This window comes from Rhinoderma darwinii, chromosome 1 (genome assembly GCF_050947455.1).
Source record: "Rhinoderma darwinii isolate aRhiDar2 chromosome 1, aRhiDar2.hap1, whole genome shotgun sequence".
Taxonomy (NCBI): domain Eukaryota; kingdom Metazoa; phylum Chordata; class Amphibia; order Anura; family Rhinodermatidae; genus Rhinoderma; species Rhinoderma darwinii.
The window spans coordinates 570,552,009-570,579,061 of record NC_134687.1 but is presented as its reverse complement, the minus strand read 5'-3'; the positions used below and the strand labels follow the sequence as shown (position 1 = coordinate 570,579,061).

The window sequence follows — 27,053 nt, the reverse complement described above, 5'->3', positions numbered from 1 at the left end:
ATATAAGATGCTCGATTGTTGGCTGATCGCTGCCATGTTTACACGGGCCAATGATAATAAACCTGGCCGATTATTGGCCATCACAAATGGGCCTTCAGATGCTTGACCCCTCTCCCCACTCTTATCTGCCGCGTACAATCTTCTCCCCCTCCATGCTGCTCTCTCTAAGCAGAGAGAGAGCCGACATAACCAGGAGTAATATGCTGTCGGATCTTTGTCATAAACAGCAGTACAGCCAGCTAATGACGGAGTTAGGCAGACTTCACAGCAACAAAATAGTAGGAAATTTTTTATGAAGACTACTTATGCTTCATTTTCTATTATGAAGCAAATGAACAATAAATATAAAAAAAAAATCAGTGTTTATAAAACAAAAGAAAGTCAATAGGTCGGCATTAAAAGGATTTTTAAACAGGATGGTGAGTTGCCGCTTTTTCTTTTACATTCTTCTTTGAATTGATGGAAAAAAAAAATCTGTGCAAAGGTGTCCAAAGCCTTTGATCTTTTTGCTGCCACAGTTTTTGGCACATTTTGCACTGATTTTAACACTTTTGACATGTACAAATAAAACCTAAATTACAAAATGCAAAAGAAATAAGAAATCCTACTAAACCCCCACACCCACATATTTTTTGACTGTAGACACCTGGCACATGGTTAAAAAAAATGCATTAAAGTAGTTGTTTGGTGAGATAAAATTGAAGGCCTATCCAGTGTTGTACAGTATAGAGCAGTGAGAGGCATGAATGGGATGCAGCGCTTGCCAACTCCTTTAAAACATACATTTGTGCCTGAAATGCACATACATACAGAGGTTTACACACAAAAAAATATGTAAAATAATAAACCAAGGTGTGCAAAGTTCATATATATATACCAGAAACGTCTACATCAACTAGTGTTGTGCTCTCAAAAATGATGAATGAAGCCATGTAATATTTGCTTGTCATCCACAAATATGTTAAAAAATATATACTGCATATGGCAACAGCTACCAAAATAAAAAAAATTTGAGCGCGCATAGCATACGTGTATAAAAATACAACTTCATTTATGCACACAACCACCTTCATGCAACTTTAAACCAAACAGTGATTAGAAGCAAAAATTGCATGAAAATTCAATTTTGCAACTAAAATGCGTACTCATGCAGACCTCCTAAGCAAAAAAATGTACTCTGCAAAACAATTGTCAGATGTGAGTAGTTTATGCATACCACACATATCTACCATAAGGGTATGTTCACATGGAATGTTTTCAGGCGTATTTTGGGGGGTTTACGCCTCGAAAAACACCTGAAAAAACAGAAGCAGAACGCCTCCTAACATCTGCCCATTAATTTCAATGGGAAAAACGGCGTTCCGACGGGCCGTTTTTTACGCGGCCGTTTTTCAAAACGGCCGCATAAAAAAAGGGCCGCGAATAAGAAGTGCATGTCACGTCTTCAGCCATTTTTGGAGCAGTTTTCATAGACTCTATAGAATAACAGCTCCAAAAACGGTCGTAAAAAAACACCACGAAAATCGCGGGTGGCTTAAAAAACGTTTGAAAATCAGGAGCTGTTTTCCCCCCGAAAACAGCTCCGTATTTTCAGACGTTTTTGATTTTGTGTGTGCACATACCCTAACAGGTGTAAGTGTAAGAGACGACAAAACCGCAGAAATATGCCAACCAATTCTTTAATGTAAATTAAATTGTGGACTATATAGGCATATCAATTTCTAGTGTTAAGACACAAACTCGAAGGCTGTGTCAAATTGCGGCAAAACCGCTGATCTCCGTCTTCCGCCACACGGACTAAAGTGAGAACTCAATTCTTGGCTTGAGACCTCGATTGCATTTCTAGTTGCGATCCTGCCATATAAGCTTTAGTAGCAAGGACGTATCAGATACGGCCTTTGCTACAGAAGTCCCTCTCTGCAAGGACGTATGAGAAGCTCTCCTGGCATGTATGTTAGTAAATATTTGTATTTATTTCCCATGATATAATAATTATGGAGAATCTTTTTTTTAGAAATCTGCATTCTACTGTTCCTCAGTTATTCTTCATAGAATTGAATGACTACATTAACCCCTTCCTGACATTTAACGTAATTGTACATGATGGCCGGGAAGGGTGGAGTATGGAGTGCGATCACAGGCTGAGCCTGCTCCATACTCAGCAGGTGCCAGCTGAATGCCGAAACTTCATTGTAACGGCCTGCCATTTAATCATGTAGATGCTGCAGTCCGCAACTCAAGCTTAAGCTCTGTGGATGGTTGTCATGGCAGCCTGGGGGCCCCCAGGTTTGCCAACTTTGTACTCCCTCAAATGATTCCCTTAGGGGGGGGGGGGGGCTAAGCATTTTAAAAAAAAAGAAACATTTAAATTTTGAGCTAAAAAAAAAAAAAAATCGTAAACGTTTTATTTTTTTTCCATTTTTTCCTAAAGTAATCTACCAAAAGACCCCCAAAAAAATTAATTGCCATCGCCAGGTCCGTAAAATTTTTATCTATTCAAATTTAACCCCTTAACGCACCGTGATGGTACGTCATGGTGCAGGAGGAGAAGTATGGAGCGGGCTCTCGCGCTGAGCCCGCTCCATACTTTGCAGGTGTCAGCTGTGTATTACAGCCGACACACGTGACTAACGGCCAGAACCAGTGATCGCGCTGTTCCTAGCCTTTTAACCCCTTAAATTCTGTGGTCAACCGTGACCGCAGCACCTGAGGCGTTAAAAAGAGGGGACGGCCCCCTCTGACAGCTTATCGGCCCCTCCACGATTCAACTGCGGGGTGCCGATGGTTGTCATGGCAGCCCAGGGGCCTAATGAAGGCAGAAAAACATGGGGGAAATAGGGGGAGTAGGGATCCTCCAGCTCAGCGTCTTGCCCTCAGAACTCGCCCGGATCTCCGCGACGGCACACGGCAAACACGGAGAAAGTAGAGAGATGATCCAGCGACGTACGGTGAGTAAAAGGAAATCCTAGTTTCCACTTTATTGAACAGTCAATATGACAGTAGACACACAGGAGGGTGAACGCAATGTAGGTGGTCTTCCAAGGCAAATAATAGAAGCCTACGCGTTTCGAATACACACAGTATTCTTAATCATGGCTGATAACGGTTATCAGCCATGATTAAGAATACGGTGTGTATTCGAAACGCGTAGGCTTTAACAGATTTTTCTTATAAATTTGGTATCGTCGTAATCGTATTGACCAGCAGAATAAAGTTAATTTGACATTTTTACTGCACGGTGAAAGATGTAAAAACGAAACCCGAAAGAAAATGGAGGAAACACATTTTTTTCCAATTCCCTCCCCACATAATTTTTTTTTCCAGTTTCTACTTTTAGGCTAGGTTCCCACGTAGCTGTGAAATGTCCGCAACGGAATTGTGTGTGGAAATTCCGCAGCATTTACAGTAGCAGCAAAGGGGATAAGATTTAGAAAAAAGACGCAGCGTAAACATTAATTGACCTGCGGTGCGGAATTTAATTTCGCAGCCTATCAATTTATGCTGCGTTTTAGTTGATTTTCCGTTGCAGGTTTTCCCCATTGATTTCAATGGGGATGCAAATCCTGCAACAGAAAGCCAAATGTTGAGGCAGGGACTGAAAAACGAAAAATCAAAAAATGGCTTGGACTTCAAGGGGTTAACCCACAGGGTGACTGACGTAGAGACCGTAATATAAACAACATCAGAATTGCTGTTTTTTTGGGTCGCTTTAGCCTCCTTAAAAAATAAAAGGCGATCGAAAAGTGGTATATACCCAAAAATGGTACCAAGAAAAACTACAGTTCACCACGAAAAAATAAGGGTATGTTCACACGGCCTATTTACGGACGTAATTCGGGCGTTTTTGCCCCGAATTACGTCCGAAAATAGCGCCTCAATAGCGCTGACAAACATCTGCCCATTGAAAGCAATGGGCAGACGTTTGTCTGTTCACACGAGGCGTAATTTACGCGCCGCTGTCAAAAGACGGCGCGTAAATAGACGCCCGCGTCAAAGAAGTGACCTGTCACTTCTTTGGCCGTAATTGGAGCCGTTATTCATTGACTCCAATGAATAGCAGCGCCAATTACGCCCGTAATTGACACGGCGTTCAAGCGCCTGCACATGCCGTTACGGCTGATATTACGGGGATGTTTTCAGGCTGAAACATCCCCGTAATTTCAGCCGTAACGGACGCCGTCGTGTGAACATACCCTAAAGCCCTCACACTGCACCAATGATGGAAAATAAAAAAAATGATGGCTCTCAGAATATGGCGACACAAAACAGGTTTTGTTTTTTTCTAACAAATTTGTTTTTCTTTGTAGAAGTAGTACAGCTAAAAAAAAAAGTATTTACATTTGTGATTGCCGTAATCGTATTGAACTGCAGAATACAATCAAGATACTGTCTAAACCGCATGGTGAATGCCGTAAAAAATCTAAACCTAAAAAATAATGGAGGAATCGCAGTTTCTTTTCCATTCCACCCCACAAAGATTTTATTTTTCCAGTTTCCCAGTACATTTTATGGTACAGTAAATGGTGCCATTAAAAACGATAACTAATCCCGGAAACAACTACAACTCCTCCCAGAAAAATAAAAAGTTATGGCTTTCGGAATACGGGGAAGAAAAAACAAAAATTAAAAAACGAAAAATGGCTGTGGCGGCAAGGGATTATTAACAACGGTGTGTTACCATCCCTCTTGTGTGTCCCTACACAGTCTGACACTGTCAGCACCTATTGGATAGTGACAAAGTGTGTAGGAAAAAATAGAAAACCATGTTGAATGATAAAACGGTAACAGTTTAAAGTGTCCCTTCACTTGTGATCTCACGCCTGACCTGACGTCGGGCTCGGAGAGATGTTTCTGCAAACTGGGACGTACAGTTGCCATGGCAACCATACGAAGCACTAGAGAGTATCCTGCACGGGTCCTATTAATTAGAATTGGACCCGTGCATGATACTCCCTGGGAGCCGAATGGTTTCCATGACAATTATTCCACCCGGCATGTATGAGCATCTCTGTACGCCCAATGTCGGGTGTGAGATCACATGTTGAGGTAGAATTTAAGTGAAAGATATGTTGAAATGGGATAAAAAAAATGATTGTCCACTGGTAAAAAAATATCACTACGGCTGATATAAATACTTTACACTATCACAAAAGCAGCTGGAGAGGTCTTTGACAGTGAAGAGCAATGAATCGTCTCCATCAAGCTACAAAGTCCATTTATGTGCAGCCTTTTTGTGTGTTCATAAACTGGTTCGGCTGCTGGTCTGCACCATATATTAGAATCCTTATTTCACATTCTGTAGCAGACCTGACTGCACTGAATTAACAGCCACCAATTATTTATTAACACATTAAAATAATACTTGTAATTGATTTCTTTATTTTTTCTGGAAAACATAAAAAAAATTATAGAATGAATAATAAATTGTGCTGTGGTACTAATTTTTCATTTGAGTCTTTACGTTTCTAACCGTGCGGGGTTCTTATATAATATACAGTTTTGCATATACTGTAGTTGGAAAGCACAGTGCTGTAAGTGATGACTAGAGTCAGGTCAGTCACTGCTGGAGGATTGTGAACTGCCTGAAGAGGAAGAGTGACACTCCCGCTTCCCTTTCTTTTTGCCTTTCTTGTGGTGTTTTGTTTTCTTTGACTTGCTTTTCACTTTTTTATGACTTTTCTTCTTCTTTGATTTTGGACGGTCTTCACTCGATTCGCTTGACGAGTGCGATCTGCAGATAATGAAAACATGTAAATAATAACGGTTTAAAAAGATCTTTAACGCAAAATCAATACATCAAATGTATCAAAAAGTTTGTTCAGCTGATAAACCAGCCTCACTGATCCCTAACCGCATAAGAATAGGAAAAAGGATCCTACTGCTTGAAGAATGAATACATAGATCAGTGTTTAACACCTCCAACATCACTGAGCACTTGAAAGGAACTTGATATCACAAAATGTATATTTAAAGGGGATTTCTAGATAGGAACATTTATCACCTAACCACCGGATCGATCGACTGGGATACATGGGCAAGGACCTTCAACGATCACTAAAGCTGAAAATTCTCATCCCCCCCCCCCAGGGCAGCTGTGGTCGGAAGTCGTATGGAGGTACTGTATAAGCACTGCCGCTCTACACAACCCTATGAGCGACATAGAAACAGCAGAGTGAGCACAGAGTTTGGCTCAGCCATCAAGTCAAAGCTCCTTCCCAACAGTTGGAACCCCACTGATCTAACATTCTATCCACAGGATAGGTGATAAATGCGAATAGATAGAATACCTCTTTACATGCTCTGCTTTTCACATGCTCATAACGTTTTAGAAAGTTAAAGGGGTAGTCTTATAAAAGACCATACCAATCTATTTGCCCTAATAGGGCATATGGACATCCTGCTTGGCAAGTGCCACTATGAGCCAAAACAGAGAGACAGACACTCTGTACAGCAGATCTCACTCTGGCAGACCCTGAATGTCTATGAATTACATGGACGGCTATTTATTTGAATGGCCATTATGTAATACTAGTCAGACGTGGCTTTAACAGCTGATCGTCAGGAGTTAGTGAAGCTGGACCTACGGCAATCAGTTGACTTCCTTTCAAAAAGGGATCGTCTTCATGAGGAGACTCTTCTAATTCACCCTTTGTGAAAATACATTGTATACTTTGGGGAACTGCATATCCAACAATTCTCAAAAAATACTTATATTGCACTGATCCCACAATGGAGATATTGCAGTGTCATGTGACGGACCTAGTCACATATTTTGCCCTCGGGTCCATGAGCGAAGCCTGGTAGGTCTTCAATCAGGAGCAGCTTTAGGGTGCATTGACACAAGCAGTTTTGCAATGTTTTTGTTGTGATTTTGCACGAATCTCGACAAAAACAAGCCACAAAACCTGCTTGTGTACATACATCCTAACTCAAGTAAGTGCAGAGTTGAGAATACTACATTTCTCTGTATGATGCCACTGTTCATTATATTCTACTACCTTTCCCCAAAAATTATTTAATAACCCAAAGTAAAAAAAAATAATCTACACTGTACAGACTCAAACACTCCATTATGTTGCAGAAATACATTTTGCTCGGGCAACACTTTCTGCATATGTAGAAATGCTCAGAATTTGTAAAGGTTATTGCTGTCAATAACTATGATCTCACCCGCATTCTGCCACGGTCGTAATTTACCTTTTCCTTGGCTTCTTGGATTTTGTTTTCTCCTTTTTCTTGAGCTTTTTCTTCCCAACGTCTACCGCATCTGTTAAAATGCAGAGTGGGTGTTAAAACCAATATATATAGGATTGCTGTAGATGAGCATTATTATCTCAGTAGCACACACATATTCTCCTGTATTTTCAAATGGAAATAGTAACTTAAATTTCAAGGGGGAAAAAAAAAGGAGCATATTTATCTTAACCTCCCCATTTTTTTTTTGTATAAAGCGTTTCAGTGAGTATTACATTGTGAGAGACGTCTAACCGAAGATGATCACTTGAAGTTGAACTACTATGAGTGTGTGAACAAGCCCTGATTTTTGTCAGGTAATGAGTTATCACGAGGATTCAAATCACTATCCTCATCAATGCCCATCATTTGTACCTTCTAGAATGAATTGGTATTGGTCTATAGGGGTGCTGAGAACCCCCAATGCTTCCCCTGAAGGTGCAAGAAACAAGCACCTGGTGCTGTTTTAGAAAGCCTGTTTTCTATTGACACGGGCTGTTAGCATAGAACTATATCAAACTTTCTTTAGAACATAAACAATACGGTAAAAAGATTATTCATTATAGTTAATGAGTGGATATAACATATTTCACAAATCGCTCTAGGTAGCTATAGGAGTCAGCGAGAGAAAGAATGAAAATGCGTCCTCTATTATTGCATATTTATCACACTGAAGGGTTTCTGATCTCTAAGAAATATAAAATCTAAGACGGAGGAGAGCAGAGTAAAAACAACCGGTTATAAAATGGCTTGTCCAGCGCATAAATTATGCTGGACAATGCTGTACAAACATAAAAAAGCCATGCTCACCTAACCCATCCCTGGCCGGTCCCTACCTCATGCTACAGTGATGATGTGCCTAAACGGGGACACGTGACCCCTGCAGCCAATCACTGGCCGCAGCAGTGACCACTACACCCATTGATTGGCTGCAGCGTTCACAGTTCCCTGTGTTAACACTTCACTGCTGCAGCGGGGGAAGGGCTGCAGTGGGGGATTGGTGAGGTGAGAATGGCTTTTTTTTATGTTTGTACAGCATTGTGAGCGGTTTTTAAAAAAAATACATATATTTGCTGGACAACCCCTTTAAAGCTAAACTTATTAAAGGGCCTCTCCGGGACATTTATATTGATGGCCTATCCTAAGGACACAAGGGAAATTAATAGAAACATTTAATTCACTAGTCCTTAATGAATTCAGAATAGATGGTCAAACATTCACTCTAAAAACTTTGGATCCCACCTTGCATTCCAAAATTGTGCCTGTTCGTTGCAGAACGTGATCTAGTAAGTGTGTCTCTTTTCCCTCTGGCCAGAGGAATAATAATATATTTTTATCTATATATTACACTATGGAGCGCTTTCTGTATTGCCTATCCTAAGGGTAGGTCATCAATATCAGATCGGTGGTTGTCAAACTCCCGGCACCCCCACTGATCAGCTGACTAATGGGGCCGCGGCCTCTTTAGTTTACCAGGTACGGCGCGGTACACTTCCATAGCGGCCGTGGGTGGGATTGCAGTTCTCTGCAACGCAGTCCCATTCACTTGCATGGGACCGGAACTGCATGGAGAAGGCAAAACCTATTGCCTAGATAAAAAGGATAATGACGTTTCCCAGTCCCCGCTCGGAGGTTTAGCACAGACTCGGCTACACTACAGAATGGGTAGGAGGGTTTTTTAACCCCATATACACTAATATCCTCCCTCTGGGATAAACGCTTATCCTCATGTATTGACACATTTTGGAGCATGCGTTCTGAAAATGTAATCATTATCTGCATTAACTGGCAGTTAATCAGTGTATAAATTGTTATATTCTCTCTCTAATAGAGAATATCCCTCTATGTAAAGTTTATTCGGTGTGTTCCTATTGCACACTTTTTTATAAGATAGGAGTAAAAGTTATATTTAGCAAACTCTTGTCCTACCCATTTTATAAAGACGGACCGGAGTAAGATAACGCTGGTGTATGACGTATAACTGTATACGTTTATTGTTAATAGCAGTAGATACAAATCGATGCGATTCTAAAAGGCTCGATCTGGATTCCTCATCCAGGGATGGAACCAGTGTTTGCCATCTATGCATTGCTGGGAAAGCTGCTTTCTTCACCTTTGCGTGAAGGAGAAAAGAGTAAATGGAGGAAATTAGGCCTCATGCACACGACCGTGTTTTTGCGTCCGCAATTCCACGGGTTAATTGCGGACCCATTCATTTCTATGTGGCCATACCCACTATCCGTGTTTTCACGGCTCTCCGCATGTCCGCACATCCGTGCCGCAGAAACTCCGGACATGTCTTATTACGGGCCGCAAATGCGCTGCGGACATGCCAATAGAAGTCAATGGGCCCGTGGAAATTGCGGATGCACCTCCGTGTGTCATCCGCAGTTTGCGGATTTGCGGAAATGTTGCTAGGCGACGACCGGGAATGAGTTCTGTCGTCATCCTGTTTTACCTAGGCTTTTTTTTTTTCATCCGCATTTTGCGGATTACATACGGATGAACTGCGGATTACATACGGATGAACTGCGGATGACATTCCACGGAACACGGTCCTGGAATTTGCGGACCAGAAAAACACCACGGTCGTGTGCATGAGGCCTTAGACCTCCAGGGCCCTGTGATCTAATGATCCCAATTAATTGATATGAGGAGATGGGGATGTCCCTTCCACTAAACGGAGTCTGCATTGAATGGCGTAATTGTAAATATTTATAGAAGGCTTGTCATGGAGCTTGGTATGTCTCCTCAATCTGGGCAAAAGAGAGCATAACATTATTTTCAAATAGATCACCCACTATAGCAACACCCAGGCGTGACCAAAAGGCATCATGCTTTGAGTGACTTAACTGGTCAATCACTTTATTCTCCCACAGAGGTGTTTCAGCTATTATCTGGTATTGCCAGGAGATCTTAAGCGCCGCGGTCTAAACATTACGAGATACTTTATGAATTGGTAAGGAATGTCTACCAAGCGGAATTAAAGGATCTAGTACAGGCCATCATTTAGGCAATCCTAAGTAACTCGCCAAACATTTATCTAAACCCTCGGGCTCGCCAGGGGACACCCAGGAGTTCATATATTTGAGCTGACCAGCCAGGTAGTATACATATAAAATCAGAAAGAGCCATACCTGTCAAATCCCTAGGCCTTTGCAGTTTTGCCAATTGCAATTTAGATCTATATCTTTGAAAAACAACATAGGGATATGTACAAATATATGCTGCAAAACAGAGACACTTGGGTTAAACTGCCATCTTGATAAGGTTTATACGACCCGCTACAGAAAGAGGCAAGCCCAACCAGATCTTGAATTTATCTCTAAACAAAGGGACCAGAGGATCAACATTTGCCCGCACCATGTCAGCATCCAATCTAGGGATATAAATGCCCACATATTTAAAGCCAGAGACCACTCTCAAGCCAGACACCAACAAGTTGACCATGGAGCTTCCGAGTGGGGAGAAGTACATTAGACACGACTTGTCCCAATTAATAGAGAAACCAGAAAATTCTCCAAACAGGTTAATAATTGTATAACCTAAAGAGAAGGATGCCAATAGACAAGGGATGTACGAAAAATAGAAAAATACTTTATTCAAGATGACACATAAATATGCAATGTTAAAAAAGAATCCACAAACCAACAGGTTAAAAAGGACATACAAGCCGTGCAACTCACAAGATAAATATACCATGTAAGCAAAGAGTATATGTGAATAATGGCATAACCTAACACTGTATGCGTCTGCAAACAGTATATTGCCCGCAAAAGTTACACAAAGTAAGGTATATATCTACCATATAAAATGGTGTACAGGTGGGTAACAAAATGCGTATAAAGGTAACAGCAGGAAATAGACAGTGCTGACAGTTTGGAACAATATTTAAGGTAAGTAGCAATGATTGAGCATACCCATGATAGGTGCCAGAGTGGAGTGCACAGCAAGAAGTCCGCCCCAACGCGCGTTTCGGCGCAAATGCCTTCGTCTGGGGCGGACGAAGGCATTTTTGCGCCGAAACGCGCGTTGGGGCAGACTTCTTGCTGTGCACTCCACTCTGGCACCTATCATGGGTATGCTCAATCATTGCTACTTACCTTAAATATTGTTCCAAACTGTCAGCACTGTCTATTTCCTGCTGTTACCTTTATACGCATTTTGTTACCCACCTGTACACCATTTTATATGGTAGATATATACCTTACTTTGTGTAACTTTTGCGGGCAATATACTGTTTGCAGACGCATACAGTGTTAGGTTATGCCATTATTCACATATACTCTTTGCTTACATGGTATATTTATCTTGTGAGTTGCACGGCTTGTATGTCCTTTTTAACCTGTTGGTTTGTGGATTCTTTTTTAACATTGCATATTTATGTGTCATCTTGAATAAAGCACTTTTCTATTTTTCGTACATCCTTTGTCTATTGGCATCCTTCTCTTTAGGTTATATATTCATATGTTTTGGATGCTTTGTGGGTATACGCCCCAGGATCTAGCTCACATTTGGCTATATGCTTGCTGACAGCTGCATTGTATTTTTCTTGGGCTGACCAGATCCATGCTGTTTTTTTCGGTTATATAGGTTAATAATTGTCATTGCCCTATCCAAGGATGTATCAGGAGAAGACATGAACAGTAGCATGTCATCAGCATATAAGGCCACATGATGCTCTCCAGAACCTAGGGGTATACCTCTAAAGACCACATCAGTCCTAAGTAAAATGGCCAGGGGCTTCACAGCAATAGCAAATAATAAAGGAGATATTGGGCAGCCTTGTCTGGTGCCACGTGCTAGATTAAAAGTATGGGGAGAGATGTGCATTCAAAAACACAGCCGCTCTGGGATGTAGATACAATAGGGCAATCCATTGACTAAACACAGGTCCAAAGCCAAACCTATGCAGAATATGAAGAAATATGGCCACTCAATGGAGTCAAAAGCCTTGGCCCCATCTAAAGAGGCCAAAGCCCAGTCCTCCCCCTGTCGTGATGCAATCTGGGAGACAATTTGGACCCTGCGTAAGTTATCTGATGTACTTCTCCCTTGTATAAACCTAGCCTGATCAGAGTGTATGATAGAAGTCATAATGCCGTTAAGCCTATTGGATAAAACCTTTGTGAAAATGTTATAGTCAACGTTAAGTAACGCTATGGGCCTAAATGAAGAGCAATCCAATGGGACCTTACCCGGCTTAAGTATCACCGCTACTGTGGCCTCATAAAACTAATCCGGCAGGGAACGCGCCAACAAAGACGCTTGATAAGTTTTAAGTAGTTCTGGGAGCAGTTGTTCTTGATATTTCAGGTAAACCTCTAAAGGTATGCCATCCGGGCCCGAGGCCTTCCTTCTGGACATGTCCATCATTGCCTCAGCAATCTCTTCTACAGTGATTGCAGTGTCCAGTTTAAGTCGCTGTTTACTAGTTATAGTTGGACAGGTTATAGATTCACAGTATTCAATCAAATCATCTGCTGATTTATTAAAGAGGCTCTGTCACCAGATTTTGCAACCCCTATCTGCTATTGCAGCAGATAGGCGATGCAATGTAGATTACAGTAACGTTTTTATTTTTAAAAAACAAGCATTTTTGGCCAAGTTATGACCATTTTTGTAGTTATGCAAATGAGGCTTGCAAAAGTCCAAGTGGGTGTGTTTAAAAGTAAAAGTCCAAGTGGGCGTGTATTATGTGTGTTACATCGGGGCGTTTTTAATACTTTTACTAGCTGGGCGCTCTGACGAGAAGTATCATCCACTTCTCTTCAGAACGCCCAGCTTCTGCCAGATCACGCTGTGACGTCACTCACAGGTCCTGCATCGTGTCAGACGAGCGAGGACACATCGGCACCAGAGGCTTCAGTTGATTCTGCAGCAGCATCGGCGTTAGCAGGTAAGTCGATGTAGCTACTTAACTGCAAACGCTGATGCTGCTGCAGAATCAACTGTAGCCTCTGGTGCCGATGTGTCCTCGCTCGTCTGACACGATGCAGGACCTGTGAGTGACGTCACAGCGTGATCTGGCAGAAGCTGGGCGTTCTGAAGAGAAGTGGATGATACTTCTCATCAGAACGGCCAGCTATTAAAAGTATTAAAAACGCCCAGATGTACGCACATAATACACGCCCACTTGGACTTTTGCAAGCCTCATTTGCATAAATACAAAAATGGTCATAACTTGGCCAAAAATGCTTGTTTTTTAAAAATAAAAAAGTTACTGTAATCTACATTGCAGCGCCTATCTGCTGCAATAGCAGATAGGGGCTGCAAAATCTGGTGACAGAGCCTCTTTAAACTTAGAGATATATAAGTCTTTGTAAAAATCAGAGAATGCAGAGAGTATATCAGATGTGGAGGTGAGAATATTACCGTATGGGCTTTTGAGCTTTAAAATAGCTGGGGATTAAGTATTCTGATGAACTAAATGTGCTAACAAACTACTGGACTGGTTACCCTGTTCAAAATATTTCTGATTAGTAAAAAACATTTTGCGCTAACTTTTTTCGGTCAATCATAACAAGTATTGTCTACCCGCCTGTAACCAACTAACCCTATTACTATCCGATGGATCTGAAATGTAGGTAGCTTCCAACATTTTACAGGAGTTAGCTAATTTATTCTCTCTTAACCGACCCCCTTTTAATATAGGAAATAGATGACTGGAGACAGCCCCGCAAGTATGCCTTTTGTGCATCCCAGTAAGCTGAGTGATTTGGACCAATCATGTTTCCCTGTGCATATATTTGGAGCTGATCTGGAATACGATCCTGCTGGGTAAATTGCGTCAACCAGAACGGGTGTATTTTCCTACATGTGCGAACCCTACTCTGGTCAGTCACCAATCTAGCCAATATAGGAGAATGGTCAGAAAATGTACGAGATAAATGTTAGATAGACTGAAGCACTGAACGCGTCTTTACATTACCGCAAACGTAGTCGATACGAGACAGTGAATTCCGCCCCGGGGTGTAGCAGGTATACTCCATGACATCAGACCAAAGATACCGCCAAAGGTCATGCCAGCCAACCTCTTCGAAGAATAATAATAATAGGGGAAGAGGCCTAGAGAAGGATTGAGGATCAATCGCCTCGCCCGACCTGAATCCATCCATTATTGGGCTGGCTATGATGTTATAGTCTCCCATGCATATAAGCTTGGCTTGAGGATAAGCTGAGGAAAAGTTGGCCGCCTCATATAAGACCGCTAGGGAGTGTGTAGGAGGGATACATATACCCAGGAGAACATAAGGTTGACATTCAATCCATGCATGTATAAAAATATATCTACCGTCTGAGTCTTTCCTCATAACCCCAGGTTCCCATCTTAGGGATCTGTGAATAAGTAGAGACCCCTCTGGAATATGAGGAATGTGTGGCATGCGTTGACCATTGCATCCATTGTTTCCGCATAAACTTAACCGTATCTGGCATTAGATGTGTGTCCTGCTAACAAATTACTTTTGGACCACGTGCACGAATCGGAGAAAAAATCTGATTGCGTTTACGTGCTTCTCCCAGACCCCTTACATTCAATGACATAACGCTCAAGGACATCATACACCGCTAAATAAAATTAACCCAAGAAAACAAAAGAATAAACAACAAAACTAAAAATAAAATTTCCCCTTCAGAAGCTAGGTGGTATGCCTGACTGAGGGAAATTTATGTCTATATGTTAACAGGGGGGTAGTCTGTGATAAACTAGTAACTGAATACAGACTATTACTCTGTCCCCCAACATCCAGCGTCCCCAAACCTGTACAAGACAGGTGTTTAAAACATGTTGGAAAATAACCCGCAATAACAGAGAAATGACAATCAGTCACGATAGACTCAGTCCTCAGTAGTCATCACACGAGATGAGGAACAACAAGTCACCCCAGGACGGGCACAAACCCGTCCAGGGACAACCCAGAGCCCCACACCAACATGCAATTATATATATTAGAACATTATAAATCTTATACAGATATTAGCATTTGCAGAGGTCTCAACCAGATACGGCAATCAAATCCCACTATAATCTCCAGTGAGACTCTCGTCTATCTCCTCCAGCAATTGACTATAGTCATGAAATAGGCAGCAGGCAATAGAATGACGTCACATATGTATACAAAGGGACAAAAATCAGCAGGTATGAGAACAAAATAATGTATTACATGAATGTAGGCATTAAGTCAATACTCATCCCTGCCAGATCGTCCGTATCTCTATGATAGGGCCTCAGAAGTCCAGACAGCAGAAACAAGAAACATTAACGTGGTTCTTGAACATTCTGGCTACTCAGCCACGCCTCGTCCTCCACCGGGGTGTTGAAAAAAGTGGATCTGTCGTGATGAACGACTGAGTCTTGCCAGAAAGACCATGGAATATTGGATCTGAAGATCTCTCAACACGTCTTAATACCAACAAACGTAGCACGAGCCTTCTGAAGAGCAGCAGAGAAATCTGGGAAGATCGTGACTGTAGCAGCACTGTGAGTGATTTGGCCCTTTTGGCGCGCGGCTCTCAAAATTGCGTCTATCTTTACTACTGAGTAGTCTAACCAACATGGGTCTTGGCATTGCCCCCGGTGGGGGAGGTCGGGCAGGTACACGATGGGCTCGTTCAACCGCATAGGCCGTAGACAATGTGGCATCAGGTAAAGTATCTTTGAGCCATTGCTCCATAGTTCCGGGCCATTGCTCCATAGTTCCGGGATCCTTGCCCTCATTACGTTCTGGTAAGCTGAGTATACGTACATTATTCTGGCGTAACCGGTTCTTAACATCGTCCGATCTTTGTGTCCATAGTTCAGCCGCCCTTTCCAGGGCCCCGATTTGCCTCGCCACTGGGGAAGAGTCATCCACTATTTTTGAAATCCTGGTTTCTGTACTGCGTACTCGATCTCTTAATTTATGGAGGTCTTGGCGCAGCAAACCAAGGTCCACCTTGACTTCATCAATTTTAGATGTAAGAGATGTAGTCGACTCACGTATAGCAGTCAGGAGTTGAGCAGTAACTTGCTTTAACGAGGGTTCCGACTCCTCATCATCGTCTGTAGTTCCTCTCTGTTCATGCTGCAGCACAGGGGGAGCGGCGCCATGTTGGCTGCTCGGTCTCGCGATCTCCCTGAGGCATTCAGTAGCCTCCAAATGGCGTGTTTTGCTCATTTTGGTACCTCCTCGGCTGTTCTTTCGAGTCTACCGAGTCCAAGGAATGTTTGCAGTAGTTCTTCGGCAAGATTATGATAGAAACCGCTGGAGTCGGGACGGCCTAACTATCAGGTATTTAATGTTTAAGTGGGTGATCTTTGATATGTCATTATCACATATAAGAAGTAGGGCTGCACGATGCATCAAAATTTCAATACGGTTTCGATACTGTGCACCCTCAAACGGTTCAATACCGTTAATTCATGAATTTTGATACTAAGCTGTGCGGCCGCACAGCTAAGTATAGTAACACATGAATGTTGTTAGGGCGGGGCTGTGGCTGTGTAATACAGCCATTGCCTCACTCCTAAATCCTGACAAGTGCGTGCGCGGTCAGTGTGATGTGATGCGACCAGCACTGCACTCATTTTTGCCGGCACTGAAGACAGAACATGGTGGGCACACTACAAAACACCCCCATGTTCTGTCTTCATTGCCGCCGTTCATTAGTACAGCGCCGGCCGCATCACCACATGCTGAATGCACGCGCACACATGTCAGGAGCGGGGCAATGGCTGTATTACACAGCCGCAGTCCCGCTCTAATGGCGGAGATCAGAGAAACCTCTCATCTCCGCCTCTATTCCTGTAATGGCAGGGGGGTAGGGAAACAGACAGTGAGCCCTAATATACCCACCACTCAGTCCCTGCCTACATGCAACGACCCGCCCTAGGCGACGGGGTACAACTGGGCGACGGTCCCTACGCTCAGTAGGTGCACGACAGACAAACAGACAAGGGGACACAAGCAAAGGGAAATGGGGCAGTTGCCCACGGCAACACCGTGAGCAACAAGAGAAGTGAACGAGCCGAGTCAAACCAGGAATGTACGAGGTACCAAACGCAGAGCAGGAGAGTAGTCAGTAAGCCGGGGTCAGTATGAAGCAAGGTCAAATAGCTAGGAGCTGCAGCAAGGCCAGGAAACCACACGAGAAGAATCACAAGCAAAGGAGGAACAGGAAAGGCAGGTAAAAATAGACAGAGGGCGGGAGCTAGCTCTGTCTGGCCAGGCTGCGATAGGCTCTCCCACTCCTAAGCCTGCCATCCTGAGTGGTGGAATATGGAGTCAGTCTCAGAGACATAGAACCAGGTGCAGACTGATTACCCATGGGCGTATACACAGAAGTTGTGCCTGGCAGATCCTTTACAATTCCCCTGAATGTTGCGATCACAGCAAGGGGAAAATTAGAAGGGGGGATGCCCTTTGGATAACGTCACGTGGTGATCGAGGGAAATACCATATATGGGCAGACAGCCCTGGATCCATTGAAGGACCCCGGGGCTGTCTAACTATATTCCTTGGTGTTAAGGCATACTTAAGTATGCCCTAACATCTGCCTGTGTACAATCAGTAGATAGATATATGCCAGTACATTAAAGTAAAAAATAAAAAGTAGTAAAAAATTAATAAAATACACAAATTTTTTACAATAAACATTAAAATAAGTCAATACATAAAATATACATATTCGGTATATCCGCGACAGTAATAACAAATTTCTAGTGTTATTTACGATGTTTACACTGTTATAAAATAAAAACTGCTTGTTTCACTTATTAATGTGAGGCACGAGGTGTTATGAAATTTGAACCCCCATGTGCCTCACATTAATAGTAATTAACCCCATAATGTACCTCACACATTAACCCAATGTTGTCCATTATGACTGAGGAACATGATGGGGTTAACTACTATTAATGTGAGACACATGGAGGTGCAAAATTCATCACAGCACGTGCCTCACATCAGAAAATGGAAGAACTTTTTTTTTTCTCCATTATTGTTGGCAGAGTATCGTTTTGGTATCGAGTATCGCAATACTACACAAAGTATCGGTATCGAAATCCAAATTCTGGTATCGTGACAACCTGAATAAGAAGATCACATTGGGGACATCTGAAATCTTGGATCATCAATATTTGCAGGATTACTATTGCGTGCTCGAACCTGTTTTATCCCTGCTCATAGATTTCAGTTATTGGAAATTTGATCTAAATTACCCTTTTCTTAGAATATCAAGTCTAATTCCCAGTAAGAGAAAGTTCAGAGTCGTGTGAAAGGGTTTGAACTCTTCACAGAGCCCCATCATTCTGTATATCAGTGGTAACCACTGACTTCACCAATGTGATCATCTCTTACATATCTACGGCATATCAGCAAATCTTTTTATGGTGGTTCAATTTAAAAAATGAAAAAAAACAATATAGGGAAAACTTAAATAAATGTAAATCTACAGTGTTGATTACTATATGGGGAAAATGCCTTTATCCAATGTATTAGACCAAAACAGCTTCAGATACATTTATATAAAAACTAAGTAAAAAAAACTATTTCAATAAGACCACCATAAAAAGAATGTTATATATAATATGTTGACAAAAGAACACCATACATAAAGGACATGTGAAGTGATAAACTAAAAAAACAACATATAATTGGCAACCATGTGGAGAATTCATATTGAAATTATATTGTGCAGCTCTTTGGTGTTGGGAAGCACGAGAATACTGAGAAAAACACAATAACAGCATTTATATTACGTGTTCATAAATGACAAATAACACGTTATTGTAAACAAGAGACAAGGAAGAGGCTTTTCTTTGTTCGCGGCTGGATTTAGGATTATAACGATCATCACTTAGCGAACGAGTGCCCCATGGGATGTCGATAAACGTGTATTTACTATAGAATCAGGTATTGTGAACAAAACTAGCGTTCTTCTTGCCTTCCATGAGAAGATTTCTTCATCAGTTTGTTATATTGGATTCTTTCAACCCTAAGGGCTTATTCACACCAACGAGTGCATACTCGGACGTGAAAAACAGCCGTTTTTCACATCCGAGTTGCACCCGTTTTCACGGATCCCTCATAGACTTGAGTCTATCGAGGGATCTATGAAAATGGAAGAAAATAGGACATGTTCTATTTTTCAACAGATCCTTCAAACAGTCCGATAAAACAATGACAGTGTGGACAGCCCCATTAAAAGACATGCGTCTGTGTGACGGCCGTTGTTTTAATGGCCGTCATACCAACGTATACAACGTTCATGTGAATAAGCCCTAAGGGTCCGCATGTACTGGATTTTTTCCACCATATGTTACTTGCAGATTTTGCTGTGGATTATGCTGTAGACTAAACCCCAAAAGGTGAAATCTGCTGTGAAAATCCTCAACATTTCCACACATGAAATTTTAAAATCCACTGCATGCTTTTTCTTTATGCATTTCTGAGGGGGTTCCCTTGAAACAACACTTTTAATAAAAAATAAATACATATATAAATACATAGTATCCCCATACACATAAAAAAAACATGCACTAATCTTATGGTATTATTTAAGGCACAAATCAGAGAAAAGGGCCATACTTACTCATACAAGAGCAGAATAAAACACCAGATCATGATTTAACCCTTTCATGGCCGAGGGTCATTGATGCCCCTGTGTCCAGGTCAAATTTTCCATTTTTGATATGCACTTATTTAAGCGATAATATCTTTGCAACCGCTTTGAATATCACAAACTACTTTTACTTTGTTTTTTTTTACAAGACTTCTGATGCTTTCATTTTCTAGTTCAGTTTAATTCCGTGTTTTTTATTTTTATTATGAGCAGACAAATCACAAAAAATGTAAAAAAAAAATACACTTTTTGTAATTTTTTATATATATTTATCTATACTATATATATATATATATATATATATATTGACAGGACCAGGGTAAAAGTAGTGGACGGAGTATACATCTTACCCGGGTTCCTGTCCTATATATTTTAAAACCACCAGGGAATTGAGCTAGCAAGGAAAATGTGTTTTCCTTGCTCAAGGGTTTTCTGGTTGTCTTCCATCGGGGTCGGCTGTGGGCGGCGATGTCAGAAACCGCCGCTCCACATCCTCCCTGATGACGCGGAGCCGGAAGTGGGGCAGCGGACATCTTTGTACCCTCTGCCAGGCGCCGTTTGTAGTCCCTCCGGCGTGTTCATGTGATCTGACTCCAAACACTTTAATGTAGCACTATAAAAAGGAGGGGTTCCCGGAAGAATGATGGCACCCCCTGACGAAGGCATCCGCCAAAACGCGCGTCGGGTCTCTGGCGTCTTCCTCCAGCAGGATAATGAACCCTGGTACGTACGGCTTTCTGTATACGCTTCTGTTATCCCTCATCTAGGCGCATGGTATCAGTGTCTGTGTCTTTTATATTTAGATTGTTGCTCTCTATTTATTCCCTTCACTCATGCTTTTTGTAGTGGTCAACTTGTTTACATGGCTGCTTAGCTGCATTTAGCACTTTATACTATATTGCCATTTGGCATATAACATGTACTTAGTTGACACAATTTAGACAGCCAGTGGTTGCTACTGTATATGCGTCATGTATTAAATGTACAGATTTACATTCATGGGTGTTCATGCCTTGGTTATACGATTTCTTGTCCTGCAAAGGTTGATGCCTCTTTTTTTGCTTGTGCGACTCATTCTTCTTAATATGTTTGTATCGATTTACCATTAAAATATATATTTTTTATACTCATGATTTTCGTTTCAGTATTGATCTTGTTTTTGTTTAGGTGTTCCTACTTCATTTGAGGTCAATGCACCAAGTTTACTTGGTTTCATATGGGGGATGTCTCTTAGTGATACTGATGTAGAATAATCGAGTTTAGTACATGCATTAATATTTCACACAATACACTGTATCACCACATATAGAGTCATTCCCGGTAGTCCCTCGTGTGTACAATTTTGTTATGTACTAATCAGCTCTTTGTAGTGAGGAACTGCATGTTAGTTAGTGGCCAGACGGCCTAGGATTTATTTTATGTATTTAGTGGTTTCCTGGTACGGCTTTTCTACTTAATAAAACTGGCTGAGGCCAGTAGTACCACATTGTGACTGGACTATAGTCTGTTCTTACTGTGCCAAAAGTGCCCGTCTACCCCAGGAGACAGCGATCCCGTGGGCTGCCCCCTTACAAATGGTGTGAGAATGCAGGCACAGTAAGATCAGCATTGGCACAAGAATCTTGCCAGTTTGATGTCCTGATGCCCCGGCTGTGCTAGAGAAAAAAGCAAACAGTGCAGACATTGAGGGAGCTGTTAAACAGCTGATCCAAGAAATGCACTGCAGCAAAATTCGAATACTAACCAGCACGAAACAAATCGTTTGCTTCTAGAGTCTACACAAGCCGCCTTCAGAGAGCAGCAGGTGGTTAATAAAACTCTGGTGGAGCAGATAAAAGGAGCTGGCTAAAAAAACTCAAGTCTAGGCAGAAGCTGCAGGTGCTGGAAGGAGAGTGCAAGCTTCGCTCCAGAAAATGACAGCAGAGGATGATGTGAAAGTAATCTTCACTATTTTTGAAAGGGCTGCAGAGAGAAAGAGAGAGAGACTTTCAGCAGATCAGTTGGCGGATACAGTTGCTCCATTTCTCACTGGAGAGCCCCAAAAACCTACTTCGACTTAAAGAGGCTCTGTCACCACATTAGAAGTGCCATATCTTGTACATAATGTGATCGGCGCTGTAATGTAGATTACAGCAGTGTTTTTTAGTTAGAAAAACGATAATTTTAGACGGAGTTACGACCTATTTTAGCTTTATGCTAATGACTTTCTTAATGGACAACTGGGCGTGTTTTACTTTTTGACCAAGTGGACGTTGTGGGGAGAAGTGTATGATGCTGACCAATTAGCGTCATACACTTCTCCCCATTCAATTACACAGCACATAGTAATCTTACTAGATCACTATGTGCAGCCACATACACGTTAATCAAGTGTCCTGACAATGAATAGACATTACTACCAGCCAGGACGCAATGTCTATTCAGAATCCTGACACTTCGGTAACGCTTGTGTGAAATTTACAGAAAGGCAAGCGTAATCTCGCGAGATTACGCTGTAAACTGTCATTTAAAACGAGATTACGCTTGCCTTGCTGTAAATCTCACATAAACGTTAGCGAAGTGTCAGGATTCTGAATAGACATCCCGTGATGGCTGGTAGTGATGTCTATTCATTGTCAGAACACTTGAGTAACGTTAATGTGTGTGTGTATGTGGCTGCAGATAGTAATCTTACTAGATCACTATGTGCTGCGCAAATGAATGGAGAGAAGTGTATGACGCTGATTGGTCAGCGTCATACACTTCTCTCCACAACGCCCACTTGGTCAAAAAGTAAAACAGGCCCAGTTGTCCATTAAGAAAGTCATTAGCATAAAGCTAATATAGGTCATAACTCTGTCAAAAATGATTGTTTTTCTAAATAAAAAACACTGCTGTAATCTACATTACCGCGCCGATCACATTATGTACAAGATAGGGCACTTATAATGTGGTGACAGAGCCTCTTTAAATAAGCAAGAGGCCAAGCAATATCCAAACTTGAAAACTGAAATTCTGTCTCGCTTGGGAGTGACACCTGCGGTTAGAGCCAAGCGGGTACACACCTGGACTTTCCACCTGGATAAACCAGCGAGGTCCCAGATGTACAACCTAATCCACCTGGCTAAAAAGTGGCTGCAGCCAGATGTCATCACTGCTGGACAGGTCGTCGAAAGAGTGGTCCTGGACAGATTTTTCCGAGACCTTCCCATCCGGATACAACGCTGTGTCGGCCAAACTGAGCCCAAAGACGCGGATCAGCTAGTCGCCATCGTGGAGAGATACCTGAATACGGAGGACTATCTCCAGGATTTCTCTGTTACTCGGCCAACCCGTTGTCATGGACTGGGCCATATGGCTGCCAATTGTCCCATAGTGGATGAGGCTATGGAGTGCGATAGTGGACGGAGACCATCAATGTTTGCTAGACCCACCTACTCTTTTGCTCTCCAAACACAGAGCGAGAAAACTGCCAGTTGATGATAGAGGGACACTCTGTGGAGGCTCTGTTGGACTCTGGTAGTCTGGTGACTCTTGTCCATGCTAGGGATGCACGGTGCATCGAAACTTCGATACTGTTTCGATACTGTGCATCCCTAAACGGTTCGATACCGCTATTTCCTGTATTTCGATACTGAGCTGCGCAGTATAGTAATACATGAATGTATGGGAGCGCGGCTGCGGCTGTGTAATTCAGCCACAGCTCCGCTCCTGAGTCATGATAAGTTTGCGGGGTCAGGCTGATGCGATGCGGCCGGCGCTGCACTAATGAGCGGCGGCACTGGAGACAGAACATGGTGGCTGCGCTGCAAAACACCCCCATGTTCTGTCCTCCGTGCCTGAACCGCCGCTCATTAGTGCAGCGCCGGCCGCACCTCCTCATGCTGACCGCGCACGCACTTCCTGTCAGGAGCGGGGCAATGGCTGTATTACACAGCCGCAGCCCCGCTCTATAACGGCGGAGATCAGAGAAACCTCTCATCTCCGTCGTTATTCCCCTGAATGCTGCGATCACAGCTGACTGCAGCATTCAGGAGAAAATGAGCAGGGGGGATCCCCTGGATCGCGTCACAGGGAATTCCTGTGACGCGATCGAGGGCCATACCATATATGGGCAGACAGCTCAGGGTCTATTGACGGACCCCAGGGCTGTCTTACCATATTTCATGTTGTTAGGACATACCCAAGTATGTCTTAACAACTGCCTGTGTGCTATCCGTCCACAGGCTAATGTACTGGCATATATCTGATATATGTCAGTACATTAAAGTTTAAAAATAAAGTAAAAACAAAGTATTGTTAAATGTAAAAAAAAAATACACATTCACCTTTTTTACAATAAACATTAAAATAAGTCGCACAACAATTTTTTTGCATCATTTATGGTGTGTACGCTGTAAAAAAATGAAATAAACACGGCTTTCATTCACTTTCATTAATGTGAGGCGCGAGGTGCGATGAATTTACCCTCCATGTTCCTCACATTAATAGTAATTAACCCCATCATGTACCTCGCACATTAACCCATTATGACTGAGAAACATGATGGGATTAATTACTATTAATGTGAGGCGCGTTCAAAATTCATCACACCCCGCGCCTCACATCAGAAAACGGAAGAATTTTTTTTTTATTACTGTTGGCAAAAGTATCGAAATTGGTATCGAAATCGCAATACTAAACGAAGTATCGTATCGAAGTCCAAATTCTGGTATCGTGACATCCCTAGTCCATGCCAGTTTAATGGACACCCGAAAACTGCAAAACAGGCGGAGTGGTCTGCATACATGGAGATACAAAAGATTATCCCATTGCTGTGGTGTCTTTTGAAACTCCATGTGGAAATGTAACCCATGAAGTAGGGGTTGTAAAAACGTTAATGCATAATATAATTGTGGGATGTGACTTTCCTTTGTTTTGGCAAATGTGGGAAAGGTTTGACAAATGTTTGACCAATATAAATGTGAATAAGGTTGACCCTATCCCAGTGGTAGAGCCCAACAATGGACAAGCAGTAGGGGTGACCCTGGGTGAAACAGAGTTCTCCCTTAGAGGTTTTTTCAGGAGATGAGCAAGACCCTGCTGAAATCGGTCTCCCTGACTTGCCAGTCTCCAGAGATAACTTTGGCACTGCTCAACTCAGAGAACCTACATTAACCCATGCCAGGGAAATGTAAATAATAAATGGAGTACCCCAAGACCCTGGGGCGGAGAAAATATTTCCCCATTTTGCCATGGAAAGGGACCTACTATATAGTCAGTGAAGTAGGTGGCCAAGTGGTTGAACAATTGGTAGTGCCTAAGACTCATCGCCAAAATGTGTTAGATCTATCTCACTCACATGTGCTAGGGGGACATCTGGCCTATAACAAAACAAAAGACTGTATCTTGCAAAGGTTTTAATTGGCCAGGCGTACATGAAGAGGTAAAAAGATATTGTGAATCCTGCCCACAGTGTCAATTACACAGCCCTGTAGCAAATTATAGGAGCCCTCTCGTGCCTCTACCGATTATTGAAATCCCCTTTGAGTGGATTGCAATGGATCTGGTAGGACCTCTAGTAAAGTCCGCCCGGGGGACACCAGCATATTCAGGTGATCCTTGATTACGCTACCCGCTATACAGAGGCTATGCCACTAAGGAAGGTGTCCGCTAAGACCATTGACAAAGAGTTGTTCTCTATGTTTACCCGGACAGGGATTCCCAAAGAGATACTCACAGACCAAGGGACACCCTTCATGTCAAAAGTTACAAAAGAGTTATGTAAACTGTTGAAAATCACGCACTTGCGTACCTCAGTCTACCATCCCCAAACAGATGGGTTGGTGGAGAGGTTCAATAAAACCTTAAAGGGGATGCTTAGAAAAGTGGTGGCCCAGGATGGAAAGTACTGGGATTGTCTTTTACCTTACCTTATGTTTTCTGTCCGGGAGGTACCCCAAGCGTCTACAGGGTTTTCCCCTTTCGAGTTAGATTATGGCAGACACCCCCGTGGTATGTTAGATATTGCAAAAGAGACTTGGGAGCATGAACCTACCCCATGCAAAAGTGTGATTGAACACATTGCGCAGATGCAGGACAGTATCGAAAAAGTAATGCCCCTGGTAAGGGAACACTTACAGCAGGCCCAGGAGAGTCAGTACCGGGTTTATAATAGGGCCACTAAGATAAGGAGCTTCAGCCCTGGGGACAGGGTGATACTAGTCCCCACCGTGGAAAGAAAATTCCTGGCTAAATGGCAAGGGCCTTATTCAATTGTAGAGAAGGTGGGAGAGGTAAATTATTGGGTACATCAACCAGGTAAACGCAAACCCTACCAAATTTATCATGTTAATTTAATTAAATCATGGAAGGACCATGAAGTGTTGGTGGCTACGGGTAAAGTGATTCAGGTCTCTGAGATACCAGAGGTAAAAATTACAAACACCTTGTCAGGTTTTCAAATCCAAGAGGCCAGGGAGTTTGTACAGAGCAACAGAGATGTATTTTCTGAGCTACCCGGTTGAACCAAAAGTAATTAAGCATGATATAATAACCGAACCAGGCGTCAGGGTAAACAAAAAGCCTTACAGGGTGTCCGAGGCTAGACGTAAAGCAATAGCCGAAGAAGTGAAAATGATGCTAAAACTGGGAGTTATAGAGGAGTCACATAGTGATTGGTCCAATCCGATAGTCTTAATCCAAAAACCTGACGGCCGTTTACGCTTTTGTAATGACTTCCGGAAGCTGAATGCTGCATCCAAGTTCGATGCTTCTCCAATGCCACGGGTGGATGAGCTAATGGATAGGCTGGGTAATGCCAGGTATTTCACAACCTTAGACCTTACCAAAGGCTACTGGCAAGCGCCATTGACCGATTTGGCCAAAGAAAAAACAGCCTTTAGCACCTCTGAGGGACACTTTCACTATGTGGTCCTTCCCTTTGGTCTGCATGGGGCTCCAGCCACCTTCCAGCGATTGATGGACAGAATTCTAAGGCCACATCACAAATATGCCGCTGCCTATCTGGATGATGTGATCATACATAGCCCAGATTGGGAGAGTCATCTACCCAGAGTTCAAGCAGTCTTGAACTCTATAAGGCTGGGTTCACACGACCTATTTTCAGGCGTAAACGAGGCGTATTATGCCTCGATTTACACCTGAAAATACGGCTCCAATACGTCGGCAAACATCTGCCCATTGAATTGAATGGGTTTGCCGACGTACTGTGCCGACGACCTGTAATTTACGCGTCG

The 27,053-nt window shown here is 42.5% G+C and overlaps 1 protein-coding gene across 1 annotated transcript in view; it reads right to left on the bottom strand.

Annotated features, from left to right (window-relative positions):
- Positions 1 to 5,359: 5,359 nt before the first annotated feature.
- The window catches only part of SREK1IP1 (SREK1 interacting protein 1), an 89,447-nt gene continuing 67,753 nt past the window's right edge, over positions 5,360 to 27,053 (bottom strand). Inside the window, exons 4-5 of the mRNA XM_075839154.1 lie at positions 7,198 to 7,267; positions 5,360 to 5,731 (exon numbers count right to left, since the gene is read on the bottom strand). Coding sequence (XP_075695269.1) covers positions 5,554 to 5,731; positions 7,198 to 7,267 — 248 coding nt within the window. The 3' untranslated portion in view covers positions 5,360 to 5,553. The remainder of the gene's footprint in view (positions 5,732 to 7,197; positions 7,268 to 27,053) is intronic.